At 38.7% G+C, this 14,675-nt stretch overlaps 1 protein-coding gene across 1 annotated transcript in view; it reads right to left on the minus strand.

Annotated features, from left to right (window-relative positions):
* Positions 1 to 516: 516 nt before the first annotated feature.
* ryr2b (ryanodine receptor 2b (cardiac)) overlaps positions 517 to 14,675 on the minus strand; it is a 66,519-nt gene continuing 52,360 nt past the window's right edge. Inside the window, exons 97-105 of the mRNA XM_061040017.1 lie at positions 12,702 to 12,838; positions 11,879 to 11,939; positions 10,090 to 10,236; positions 9,766 to 9,900; positions 8,506 to 8,662; positions 8,158 to 8,222; positions 5,023 to 5,123; positions 3,469 to 3,520; positions 517 to 1,310 (exon numbers count right to left, since the gene is read on the minus strand). Coding sequence (XP_060896000.1) covers positions 1,215 to 1,310; positions 3,469 to 3,520; positions 5,023 to 5,123; positions 8,158 to 8,222; positions 8,506 to 8,662; positions 9,766 to 9,900; positions 10,090 to 10,236; positions 11,879 to 11,939; positions 12,702 to 12,838 — 951 coding nt within the window. The 3' untranslated portion in view covers positions 517 to 1,214. The remainder of the gene's footprint in view (positions 1,311 to 3,468; positions 3,521 to 5,022; positions 5,124 to 8,157; positions 8,223 to 8,505; positions 8,663 to 9,765; positions 9,901 to 10,089; positions 10,237 to 11,878; positions 11,940 to 12,701; positions 12,839 to 14,675) is intronic.

Consider the following 14,675-nt stretch of genomic DNA (forward strand, 5'->3'; position numbering starts at 1 on the left):
CATGTTTACTATTGCCTGTGTAGTTGTTAGTGATTTATCATAATGAAACAATGAAACAAGCAAATACTTCTGTTTTGTTTTCTAACTTTGAAGAGCCTGATCAAATTCCTTTTCTAATACACCATCAGACCAACAGTAGGAACTGCCTACAATCTGTACTACCATAGTTCTTAATGTGGTGAAAGTGTAGCAATGAAGTGCTGATGTTCAGACAGAATCAATCTGAATTCTCTTCAGCCTGTTTTCATTCATTTGCAATAGAAAAACTAATCTTGCCCATCTTTTTGGAAGAAAAGCTGAGTGTACTTATCTCATTTAGCTTAAACTCTTCTTTACTTATCTGTTAATGAGTTATACAGTCATTGCATAAAAGCAACATGGAAACATCAAAGTCACAGACCTGTGTAAGCTTGATGTTTGACCTTTCCATAATGAGGACAGCATCTGTAGGTGGCCCTCCCACACCTGTCATCCTGCTGCTGAGTTACACACACACACACACACACACACACACACACACACACACATACAAACACACACTTTTTAACACTTAAATAACACCTGCCACTTGATCCTTTAGTCACTGAGTAATGCCAGAGGATCCCCAGAGTTGTTCTCATCCATCAGAGACAGCGGCAAATTGTGTCATTAAGTTAGGTTATACGCTTCTATGGCAATATTTGGAGTTGAGCACTTTGAGACCTGCTGTCATGCTCCATCATGACTGATAATGAGAAGGGAAAGAGCTGAGGATAATGGACAGTCATAGAGAAAAGCTGCAGGGGGGGAGGTGTAAAGAGACAAGCAGAGCAGACAAGAGGAGGGTAAAAAGAACAACAGCCATAGGGAGAGTGTTTATCTGGATGTCACACAGGGGAGAGGGATGGGAGGTTGTTCTTACAAAGACAAATCACTTCCTTAAATAAAATATGAGCTTTACAGAGACACATCAGAACAGCAAATCTGAATTAGACTCCCCCCTCTTTAGTTTTACAATAATTTAATGAATACTTTAGAAATACTACTGTGCATAAGTGTAGAAAGCATGTAAAAGAAAGAACGAGACATGAATAAAGTATAGAAAATCACTTCAAAAATCAATGCGGTGCAGACATGAAAACTCAAGGTAATTCAGTGAGTCAAAGGTATTCAATCAAAATGGCTTCTGCGTGATGGAGTTATCTAGGGAGGCTTTAGATCTCTCTGATTTCTTTTCATCCCAGTTGATCCTCATATTGCTTACGGAAACAGTCTCCCACAGGAAAGAATTCCCAGGAACGCTCCTGGTACATTTTCCACACAAAGGATTCCTGGCAAAGACAACAGAGCGGTAATTTATCTACTGAGTCATCAGTAATGCCTCTCGTGTCCATTCTTTGAGGGTGAGCACATTAGATGAATAAAATACAGGGTTTGCACTATTTTTAGAGAGGGTTAATCCAGCAATTATATAAACACAATTTTGCAGTTTATCAAATTTTCAGGATTACTTTGAATGTTTACTCTTCATGCTTTTGGGGAAAATTACCCCTTAATGATCAACAATGGTCGGCCTAATGGTGCCTGGTTCATGACTAAATGTATCCATAAAGAATATGACCAATTTTGTTTAAGTCCCAATCACTAACTATTTAGTTTCACTTGTGAGACACGAGGAGAAAAATCTGACAGGATATTTATTTTAAATATTAAAACATTTTTAGGGTTTTGTGGTTAATTATGTCGCCCTAACACCAGGTAATGGAGGAAAACTCATATTTCCTTACATTTACTACAGTATATTAAACATTTTTAAGAAATTATAATATAAGAATTTTTTTCTTTTCTCTTTCTTCATCTTTAAAAGTTAAAGGTAGAGTCAGTAGCAATGTTTGATGCAGCTTGTAAACACATCGTCCCCAGAAGTGCTCGTCCACTACAGGACTTTGTGTGTACGTTTACTGATTGAATCTAAACTGCAAGCTACCTGAGAAGAGGGCTATTATATTTGTGGTAATGGAAAAGCCAATAATTAAGCAGGCTAGCACAAGCTAACCGCTGGAGAATTCACCTTGAGTGAGTGGAAGGGGGGAAGGTGATGTTTATATCCTGTGCACAGTGCATAGACTGTCTGCACTGACCTTCAACAATCTCCTTGCACGTAATGACATGGCTGCATTACGTTTTCTGTTCACCGGTATGTTCTTCTACACACTTTTGTTGATAATGTGGTTCAGTCAAACTTCACAAAGCAATGCTATAAAGGCAATAATTCTCATTATATTATCATATTTGCCAGTTTGAAACATGTCCAATCGGTCAATCATATATCCTCTCCTAAAGTCAACTGTGAGCCACCTTGGCTGGGGGAAATATACATGTACCTGCTCCCCACCCAGAAAAAAGCCCGTTTCAACAAAATCAAAACAAAACATTAAATCCAGGCAGAGGATGGGGTCTCTGTAGACAGTCACCACCACACATGTATCAAGGCCCATACTGTAGGTGAAGAATGAGCAGCATTACTTTTGTATAAGTCTATATTTTATTTTTTTGGGGGAAAGCTACTAACTCTATCTTTAACAATATAATCTTAGCATTTTTTAGTCTTTCTTTTTATGAACCCATAAAATAACAATCAAGACACTATCATTATAAAAAAATAATAACTTCTAACAATATTTTTCTGTCCCAAAAGAGAAAATGCCCACGTTAACTTAGCAGACTTTTCATTATCAACAGCTATAAAAAATAACAACTAAATATAGTCATTTTGAGGACGAGTCCCAGGATCAAACTCATATTGGAAAAACTCCCAATCAGCCAAAGTGATCTGGGGTGATACAAAAAACCCTCTTTTAATCTGAGACATCACATTTAACATGCATCATGTGCCACAAGAAAGAAGCCAAACTATTATTATTATTCCAAATGAGAATAGATTTTTGATTTTTTTTTTGACACTGTGCAGTTGCTATTGAACAGGGCCTTCTGATCTCGTTTTACAAGGTTTACTTAAACCCAGTGTGAAGCATGAGAAAGTTAAAGCTGATAGAAAGCACTCCTTCGTTCTGTTATACAGACAAAGATGTGAAGAAGTGGAGGGAGGACTTGCCCACTGTCAGTATAAAACACAAACATTGCCCACTGGCAACAATTTAGGAGTTAAAACAGGAATGATAATCAACAGGAATGCCTGACATGTGTATTATCATAAAATGAGGGTGCTGGTAGTGATAACGCTTTTGAGAGACAGTGTGAATACTGATCCTCTCTTCGTTGAAAAGGTTACACTACAGCTTTGTCACAGACATGACAAATGCTGGAATTTAAAAGGTCACTGAGACAAGCTCAAAGCATTGTGGAAGGATGTATAAAGGAATGTGGAGTTTGGGACTGACGGATGAGCTGTGTAAGATCTTAAACAGCATTGCTTTTCTAACTTTGATTGAACAAAAAGGAATAAAACAGGAGAGATTGCTAGTATACCTGCCCTGTGTGTTCAGTTTCATCCTTGTTTATAAGGTACATCAGAAAAAATCTGTAAAGAAACAAAAACATTGAATCATGTGGCAGCCAAAATACCTGCAACGCATATTTGGATTAAAATTGAAGACATAGACACTCCTTTAGAAAGTTGTAGCATTAAATCAAGAGCCGGGACACGAGACAAAGTGTTAAGGTGAACGCACAAACAGTTGGTGAGTATTTCAACTGGAGGTGTGACAAAGAGATTCTGCTCTATTTTGACAATCAGGTTTTTTTTTAAATGTAACATTAGATTTTGCATAAAGAATTATAATGCATACAAAGAAATAGGCAGGAAGGAGTCCCTCAGTCAGAGGATGTAAACAAAAATTTAATAATCCATAATAATTAGGCTTAACAGGCTTTTTGCCAGTGGCAATTATTTGGCAGGTTTGAAATGCTACAGCCCCAAACAAATAAGATTTTATTTTACCATTAACAAACTGGAAAAAGTTCATGTATATATTTATATGTATATATTTTTGTGGTTATGAAACTTTGACATCTTCAGCCTTTGGACAAACAAACAACAATTATATAAATACTGTATATGAAAAAAAAATCAATATGGCAATATATCATCATGTGCTCCTTACAAATACATGTACTGATGCAGATGTTACAGAACTGATATGGCTGCAAAGCTGTGCTGACAGTTTTGAAATACAATTGAGCTATGATGCAGTTCACAATAACGCCATAGCCATGGCTCTGGGATTAAAATATTTTAATGTATCAAGGATCTCTGAGGATCCTGAATTGAAGTGTTTGCCGGTGTATGATCCTTAATATGCCTCTGCTGTTCTATTCGCAACACTAAAGAACAGCTGTTGTAGTGAATTCTGTATAGGACATGGTTATTATCCAAAATCAATGTATATCACGATATGATACATATCGTGATATACATTGATTTTGGATAATGTGTATCATATTGTGATACGTATCGTATCATAGGGTTGTGGGAAATACCCAGCCCTTATACAGTATTTTTTTTTTTGCTTTCAGACAGTCAATAGATTTTAAATCTTTTACTACAGATTTTGAGTTTCGCAGTTTGACCTGATTGTCACTACTGTATAAATATCAAATTGACATGCTGTTAGCAAATGAGCTAAATATGAATTATTATGATAATTGACAGTCTGGAGTATATATACAGGGGCACAGGTTAATGTTGGAAGTAGATGTAGATTAATATTCAACAACAAGATCAGGCCAAAAACAAAACAGAATAAAAGAGTTTAAAGTATTAGTGTTAGAAAGGTGGATTAAACAGAAAAACTAAAAAAAAGGATGCAATGTCTTATTGCAATTTTGTTTCTTTCAATGTTTAGTGACGGTGGAGCATGCAGAATATTTAAGCGTCATAATAACAGTGGAAGGTCTCATGATACATTTCTGCCATTCAGTGATATCATCTGAAGTTGTGCGCTTTATGTATTTGTAAAAGTTTAAGCTTGCGGCGACACTGGCAACCCAAGGCTGGATGTTAGCGAGCATTAAAGGACTCACAGATAGTTGGATAGGTTGTGTTCCTGAAGAGTGTGAGTCTCAAAGCCATGGGGGACTTTATCAAAGTATTCACTTCCCATTCCACATATAAAACATTTGGTCTGCGGGAGGAGAGATAAAAGACGTAAAGATTCATGAAACGGACTGGAAACGTACATGATGTTCTCTGGAGGACTTTCAGGAAAAATCTGTTAAATACAAACCCTAAGACCAGAGGGGTTTAGTACGGCATGACTCAAACATGATCTTTAAGCACAATAACAGCTCTTAAGACTTTCCACAAAAGGCAGTTAAATCTAAATAACTCGCTACTCACTGGTCCACAAGTCCCGTAGGGGCATATCTGCAGAGGATTTGCCTCATTTTGGGGGTACTAAACAGTCAAACTATTTCCATTTTTACTGAGAAGGCATTATAAGGTTTATTTTTTGTTTTTACAACTGAATGACGATGAACTTGTGTTTTGGATTCTTGCATTATGCATTTTTCTTTCGACAGTGGTAAATGTCTCACAGTGGTACAAAATGAAAACACTAATTTAAAGCAGATAATTTAGACAAAATACTAAAGTCTAATCAGAGTCATAACAGTGTCAGAGACCCGCTTCTGTTCTCATTAGCCTTTCACCATCTGTACATCTTTTTCCTTTCTTTTTTTCCCCAACTGTTTTGCAAAACAGCAGTTTTTTCCTTACAAAGCAATGTGTTTGTCAAGTGATAGTGACTGTAACAACTATGTGATCAGTGGCATCACACGTGAATCCTTCATATTATCCTCTGTGTGTCGGATCCTCTGTGCTGCCTTTTTGCCTAAGCAATCCACCCTTTAATTATCTTCCTGTTGCTCCTGCACCTTTGGACCCATTCGCCTGTTCTCATTACATGCCTGCTGCTTATTGTCAGCCTGCTTGGCCACATCAGACAGTCTCTCTTAACCTTACTTGTCCTTCCTGCAGAGTCTGCTGTGGTGGGATACTGATTGCACCTGTTGCAGCTTTAAGAGGCATGCTGCTGAGGGCTTTTTGTCTGTGGCTACATACGCTATAAAGCCACTCAACAGGCTTCAAGCAAAAGAAGAGTTACACTCAACTGTAGTTAAGCATCTCTTAGCATTAACGTTTATGGAAATGTGAGTATGATGAAAAGCATCTTCATTTGTATTCTACTACCTTTAGTATTCTATTTAGCTTCATCCATTGATTATCTACGTCTCTTTACCCGCATTGGGCGAGAGACGGAGTACACCCTGGACTGGTTGCCAGTCAATCACAGGGCTGACATATAGAGACAGACAACCAGCCAATTTACATTCACACCTACAGGCAATGTAGAATCACCAATTAATCTAACAAGCATGTCTTTGGACTGTGGAAGGAAGCCGGAGCACCCTGAGAGAACCCACACACGCAGAGAGAACATGCAAACTCTACAGAGAAAGGTCCTGTTCGACAGGGATTAGAACCAGGAACCTTCCTGAATTAACCACTGGAACACCGTGCAGCCCAGCTCCAAATTAATTTAAATTCTCTTAGAGTTTGAGCAACACAGTTGTGTCCGTAAGCAAAGCATGATTAACACAGGACTTAGAGACAGAAAGAACTTATAGGCTCTACAGTCATCTGGTAAGGACAGTAAATTACAGCCTGCTACACCCTGTTTATATCATATAAAAGACTGCTCCTATGAATAACGAATTAAGGTACGGGAGCAGTTCTGATATTTGTATCAAGTCTTATGTCAATCTGCACAAAGAAGTCTGGTATATTAACAACTACTTAATAAAATAAAGCCCAAGATCCTGTTGACACTGTGTCAAAGGGTGAGTGGTCAAAGAGAGTGTCTACTGTTGCGATCGACACCATGTTATTCCATATAACTTGTCTTGGCAGAAGTCACAAAATCATTTTTTAATTAATAAAATAACTGCCACGCAACATTTGTGTCTCCATATTGTTGTATTGTTAATATTCATAAGATGAATATTGTAACTTCTTCTGTCACCATCTGATAAGCAGTGTAATGTACAGGAAGCAGATCACTACAGCAGAAATAAACCCCAACAATGTGATTCGTGACCCAGACATAAGCAGATTGGTTCTTTTATCAGCCGTAAAGTTTTACTATCCCTTACAGATTTCCTTTTTCGAATTTCAAATACAACAATTTGAAACATGAGGGATTTGAGTTATCCCATCCATCCATTGTCTTCCACTTATCCAGGGCCGGGTGATAGTGGCAGCAGGCTAAGCAAGTTGCCGAGCAACATTTTCCAGCTCCTCCTGGGGGATCCCAAAGCATTCGCAGGCCAGAGGGGATTTATAATATCCCTCCAGCAAGCTCTGGGTCTACCCCTGGAATCTACTCCCAGTTGGACGTACCCGGAAGACCACCAGAAGGAGGCGACCAGGAAGCATCCCGATCAGATGTCAGAACCACCTCAACTGAGTCTTTTTGATGCGAAGGAGCCGCTCCAGATGTCCGACCTCCTAACCCTATCTCTAAGGCTGAGCCCAGCAACCCTTCTGAGGAAACTCATTCAGGCGGCTTGTAGCCTCAATCTCATTCTTTTGGTCACTATCCACAGCTCATGACCATAGGTGAGGGTTGGAAGGTAGATTGACAGGTAAATCAAAAGCTTATCCTTTCAATTCAGCTCCCTCTTCACCACGACGGTCCAGCACAGCGCTTGCAATACTACTGACGCTGCACAAATCTAATCTGGCGATCAACTTTAACGTGAACAAGACCCCCAGATACTTGAACTCCTTTGCTTGAAGCCAAGACTTACTCCCCAAAGGAATGGAGCAATCCACCAAGTGTTACCCACCACTTATTTAGGAGAAGTAGAGTACAGTAGGTACCACTTTCTTGATATATGTGCTACCACAAAAACGTTTTCCTTTTTCTATCAGTCATCTTTTCAAGATAAATTACAACTGACCTCAACCTTACTTTGCTACTGACTTTGTGTATTTATCCTTCACCGTCCATATAAATCTGACAACACAGTGGATACTGTTAAACCTTAATTACATAGTTTATCCAAATGGTTTGGATTGTTCTTTTCTTTATTTTCTGTCAGCGTTTAAATTGTGTTTGAGAGAATGTACGTGTGAGACAGAATGTCAAAGCTCACCTCCATATCCTCTTTCACCTGCTCCTGCTGGTCACGCAGCTCCCCAAAGGCATCAATTATCAAGCCTGAAAGAAAGTTGAAGATTGTGCGTCTGTTGGTGTACAGATAGGCATGTGTGTGGCTGTACTTGTCTCTGAATAACAGGTGTTTGAAAATTTCAAGGACTCAGGGGGAATATACAAATACTATGTTCTTTTTTTTCATTTCCACATAAAAAATGCATTAAATGTCTCGTAGTTAACAAGGTGAATATTTAGTATTTGTGTGATGTGCATAATAATGCACGTTTACATTTCCTCAAGCTGAACTGTGCTTATGAAACGACTGAAGTGTGTGTGTGTGACGCACCCTGGATGATAGCCAGGAGGATGACGATGACAAAGAAGAAAAATGTAATGTCGAAGACAACGCGTTCCACTTCAAACTCATCTCCAGCTGGGTCCTCAATCTCGTCGCCAATGCCCCCGCCAGCACGCACTCCCACATACATGTGGAACATGTAGCACTGAAAGACAATACATTTTCATTTCTGATATGCATTTAACTTGAGGATGAGGACATTATTTCCTCAAACTACTCAAGTCAAACTTGTTTCTGACAAGGTTGGAGACGAGGGTGAAAACATGTTAAGTATTTAAGGAGGGCTACAGTATGGTGTCTCCAAACATCAAGCATTTATTTCATGCATTGTCATCCCTGTCTCTGTTCTGGTTGCTTTTCCAGGGGCATGTAGAAGTTTCAGACAGGCAGAATTTGAACACAGTTGTACAGAATATGTGAATGCTTTTTAAATCCTTAGTCTTCCCCCAAGACATTTTGTGCCCCCAAGGATATTATGTAAGAGTATGGGGTAAGAGGAATTAGCTTTCAGGTGGTTGAGCAAGGTGCCAAGGATATTTTCAGCAAGGTATTTGAACAAAAAACAACTTCAAAATTCACAGCTCAAATTTGAAGGAACATTCAAAATGTGGAAGTATTATTGGGAGGTTTCTTATTTGGTTTTTGAGGGCTCCTTAATTTCTTAGATACAAAAAATAGATATTGAGAAGCATTCTGTTTATAGTAGGATACATATTATTCCATTTTGGACTTTACTCATCTAAATAATGTTGGTTGTGGGGTGAAAATGTAAAAGGAATAGGAAATAACTGTGGATAAAGACACAGCATTTACACAGTTGGTGTGAACCAGGATTTACTTGAGTATCCTATTGTTGCCTAAATTATACAAGGAGGGTTTTATTAAAATACTATCATTTCTCATCCTCCTGCTTGTGTGAGTGACAGTCAAGTTCACATTAGAATAAAGCAGTCAGTCGAGGTGTTAATGGCCAAACAAAACACAAAGCTGAGGCTTCAGGAGTGGTTTCTATCCATCTGTCCATCATTTACTAGAAAAGTATGAAGGACAAGTCAAGAGGCTCCAACAATGGGGATTACCGTCAGAATCCTCCCCTTCTCCTTTCGCTTTAAGTAGTTTGAAATTGAGGTGTCGCTGAATTTGTATTAGAGAGATAAACATAGAGAGGGCAGATAAAGGAAGATAGAGGAGGGAAGAGAGACAGACTGTTTGAGTGTGTGTCTGTGTCCACATACACACTTTACTCACAGTTAGCATGTCATTGCACTTCATGTCCCGGGTGTCATCGTCATCACTCTTGTTGTAGAACTTCCTGAAGAAGTTGAAGGCCACAACGGTGTAGAGATAGACCACAACCGCCAACAGGCCAACAGTCAGCGCCAACTGACAGACACACACATAATTACAAAAATGCACCACAGGCAGATGGGCTTTAATACCCTTCTTCTTCTTCTTCTTGGAAAAGCCCCAATACAACCCCTAAGTGTGAAAGCAAACATCCCAACCAAACTACATCTCTGAACACACATTAAGGACAGATGGATAAATAATTAAAGACAGGGCCACACACACCTGTTTCCCATTGTGTGTGACAGAAGAAAGGATCGTACGAAGTGTCTTAAAGCCCATGGCGATGTCCAAAAGGTGGGCAGCAAAGAAGAAGTTGTTATAATGGCCCAAAACTGACATGGTCATGTACCAGGCCAAGTACAAAAAGGACTGTGAGCACACAGAGAAGGAAACACACACATCAAATCAGGCAGTATAGATTACAAGGACAGATACAGAGACAAATGTGTGTTTTAGATAAGGCTGAGTCACAGGATATTACTACTGCCACTCCTGCAGCATGTGCTATTGCATTTAACTAATATTAGAACAGTAGCATAAGAGATAAGACTAGGGCTGGGCACGTTATCGTGTTATTTTCGCGTTAACTCATTAATTAATTATCGCCGGCAATTATTTTATCTTGCATTAATGCAGTTTTTATTATTTATTTTCTTATTGTGAAAGTCTGTTGCTCACTGGCTTTTATTTAGTAAAATTCCATCGTGAGCGAGCCTAGTATGTTGCTTACTGCTGCGGCGCTCACAGGAAAGAGGAAAGAGTGTTGCCAACTTGGCGACTTTCTCGCTAAATCTGGCGACTTTTCAAACCCCCTTGACGACTTTTTTTGTCAATAGCTACTAGCGACTTTTTCTGGTGTTATTGGAGACTTTTTTGGTGTAAGAAACTGACGTGAAAGCACGTATTGCTCTGCAGTTACTGTCCTCAACGAGCAGCGGGTGCTGCCGTGAGCCCCTCCCCCTTCCAAAAGCACTCACAGGCTGTCAGTCTAGCTTTGCGCAGCAGACCCAGCTGCAGTCAGAGAGCAGAGAGGAGACCCACACCACTCTGCGTCCACACTGCAACCAATGCAATAAGCTTTAGTTTTGTATTTATTTGCTTTGACTACATTGTTTAAGTTGAGAAGTACATTTACAATAAAAGTGCACTATACACTACTTTTGAATTCATTATTGGATTTTGCGTATAATAATGCGATTAATCGTGATTAATCACAGGAACTCATGCGATTAACGCGATTAAAACTTTTAATCGTTGCCCAGCCCTAGATAAGACACATTACTGTAAAGGCCAATATAAAAGTCATACCAGTATATAAGACACAATCTGTTTTGAGGGTCTCCCAGAGAGAAAAAAAAAAGGTTTATCAAAGTCTTAAACATGCAGTTTCCGTGCAGATGTGTCGCTTTTAGTACCATCTGTTTTCGCTTGTAGGAGTTTGCACTTCTACAAGCTACAGTACGTTAGTTGAGATCTCAGCCTACTGTGAAAGTTTTGAAGTACTGACCCAGAGCCGGCTGTGAGTCATGCTGCACACCTCCGCTGGTCATTCTTTCACTTTAATTGAGGAGTCTTTAAATCAAAAGAGCACTCCACAAAGGTTTATTATCTTAATACTATACCACCGTATTCTTTGTACACAGGATTATGACCTACACAATGAATGGAGGCAAATTTTCAATATCTTCATTTCGCATGCAGTGAGTGATGGTGGCAGCATCTGAACATACAGTCATGAGGTCAGCATTTTATACTGGTATATTTGTCATATTACTGGTATATTTGTCACATCCGTATATAGGATGCAGCCGACTTTTTGGTTAAAAAAATAGGTATTAAAAGTGTGTATTTTAAATTTGATTTTACAGTAGGTAAGGGTCATATATCAAACAGGCTTTACACACACTAATTAATGATATCTGATTATCTAGGCGGTGACACCTTAATCTTGTTATTTTGGGAAACAGTAAAAAGGCATTAAAAATGTTAATATTGACAGAACCAAACTTACATTATCAATGAACACAACTCCCAGTTTCCAGACCTGGTACTTCACATCAATGGAGTGAAATCTGAAATAAATATGACCGTCACAAAGACACATGACGGCCAGCACCGGCAGAGTAAGGTCAAAATGTCCATGGCTAAAATCAGACCCCATGTTGCAACAGTGTCTCTTCTTAGAGAGCCTGTGTATGATGTGACTTCATCTCTGAATGTCCTGTTCTTCTTCAAGTACACCATAATGTTCCTGGACCTGCTTTTGTCTGGCCTCCAATTTTAGGTCAAAAACACATTTTTGTGAAATGGCTATTAATAAGAGCAAAGAATATAAATATTCAAGCAGCTGCAATGTAACGTCAAGGGTGGAGGAACAAGAGCTGGACATGACACTTTGTCACTTACTTTAGGATTCCTATAATTCTAGGGTAAAATAAAGACGGGCTATATTGATTTTTCATTTTCATCAATATCTTGGTCTTTGCATGAAAACATGCAGGAAGCAAACCTACAGAAAAGCAAGCTGTTTTGTTTACAGTCACCTGCTCCTTGCATGCTATATCACCAAATCGAAGGCCTAATGATTTATCATTCATGACAATGATGTATAAATTACACTGGGAAAAAAAATCAATGCATGATTATTTATGCCTCATTGTATAAAATAAGACACATCTGTTTAAAATTCTATTTGGTTCAACAATCCACCATCTTTTTAGGTATAAAACACATGAGGCACAAGAAATTACAAAAACTAGGTGGCTAAAGTTTCCCCTAAATCCCTCATGAATACAGAAAGGGAGAGTCTTATGCTTTTTTTTTTTTCTACTCACAGAGCACTCCAGGCAGTATCTCTCTCGAGCCTCATCCTTTCTTCTCTCTCAGAGCTGAAGTCTAAAGCGGTTTGGTCCAGACCCAGGAGCTCACTGATCTTCTCACAGCCATAGAAGTCACCGTACTTATCCATCACCTGACAGGGGGAAAAGACATGTTTACACAGTGACTTAAACATCAATCCCGTCGGAGTATTTTTATCTGAATAACCAATTACATGAGGGAATTATTCCGCTCCATCTGTGCCTAGTGAGCTGGCAGTTTGGTTCTGCTGACAGCAAGAACGTGCTGCTAATAGATACTGAACCAAAAGCTCTGGATTTTCTTTTTGGTGCTTTTAAGGGCCATAGAGACTGCACCCCCTCATAGTGGCTCAGTGGTTGTGTTAATGACTAATGCTGATCCGTGTTATCGTTCCCTTACATTTGTACAGCGTATATATTATGGATATTGATCTCTGCTTATATTACAACCTTCATCCTCCTACATGGTTGCTGATGTTAGCTGAACCTCGGCTATGAAGGACGCAAAGTTTGTTCCCATGGTGCTTGAAACTTTATGGGTTTTTATTTATTGACTAAAAACAGGGGCCATCGAAAAGTCAAGTTTTATTAGAGAGCCATTTTGTTATTACCAACATAAACACTTATGGGAGGCAATATCAACATCTTCCAAACACAGAAGTGGATTACCAGAACCACTGCAAGGCATTATACTATCAATTTTACTACTGGCTTTTAAAGTGATGCAGTGCACATTCTAAAATACAATGTTGCAAACTTTAAAAATGACCAGGAGGCAGACTCTGAGGCACAGAGGCTTGAGGTGAAAGCACCTTCAGATGCAAATCTACTAAATGGTAATTACAAGCTGTCTCTAAAATATCTACAGCTCTGAGGAGATCCTTTAAAAAGTTATACCTTACATGCATCGTCACATCCGGCTTCAGACTTTCATTTAATAGATTGTGCAAGGAACCATCTACTGCAGTGAAAGATTGCACACACTTCAATAATTCAAGAGTATCTTAGATGAGTCCTGACAAAACTGTTAAATGCAACAGATGTTTAAAAAACATATAAACTCCCTGGTGACTCTATACCACCGATATCTGAGCATTGATCAGCAAGTTCTGATACACCTGATGGTGTGTTGGGTAAAAGTGTTGACCAATAACTCTTCAATGTCATATTCAGAGCTCAAGCCATTCCAAATAGTTCACAGTCTGATGTCGTCACCAGTTTGGTTGCTTGTAGGTTTATTCTCCTTTAATGGAAACATCACTCCCCGTGTACCCGTTAAATATGTATGTGACACCACCGTTCAGCAGTCTTGGGAGGATTTGGTTCTCCCTGAGAGGTTACAACAAAAGACCTACTAACCCTTTAGAATAATATTAACACCCTGGGCTAGCAATCAGGCTAATAATATATAAGTAACTGACCTTTTCACAACCTACATTAACATATATGTGTACATACAAAAAACGTCCCTTATTATCGTATATATATATTACAGCTACCAGACAGGTATCTCTCAAATAATGTTTGATTGAAAGGATTTTGCAGCCTATCACAATAAGCTTTGTGCTCTTTGGAAGACATTTAAAGACTTTGGGATTTTGATGTCTGTTCCTGCTGATTTAATGCTTTAATCTGTTAAGTACTAAAACCAGTTACAGTATTTGAGTTTCATTTCAGAGACCAAAAGTTTTTAATGGTTCATCTTAGTAAGATGTTATTTTAAAGACTTACTGTATGAGGAGTTTCTAAAACTCAGAAATTACTTCATATGTCTCCATAACAGGAGAGAGAACCTGAATGAGGAAGTTAAAAGTGTTGCACTGTCTCTGGAGAGGAAAATCAAATCATTTTGATAACCGAGAATAATTACACATGCCATTAAATGGCTCATTAAATTTCATTTAGTTCCTGGTGCAGCATCACTGAGTGAAATATGAACACAATTGCAGG

Source organism: Labrus mixtus, chromosome 6 (assembly GCF_963584025.1).
Source record: "Labrus mixtus chromosome 6, fLabMix1.1, whole genome shotgun sequence".
In the NCBI taxonomy this organism is placed as follows: domain Eukaryota; kingdom Metazoa; phylum Chordata; class Actinopteri; order Labriformes; family Labridae; genus Labrus; species Labrus mixtus.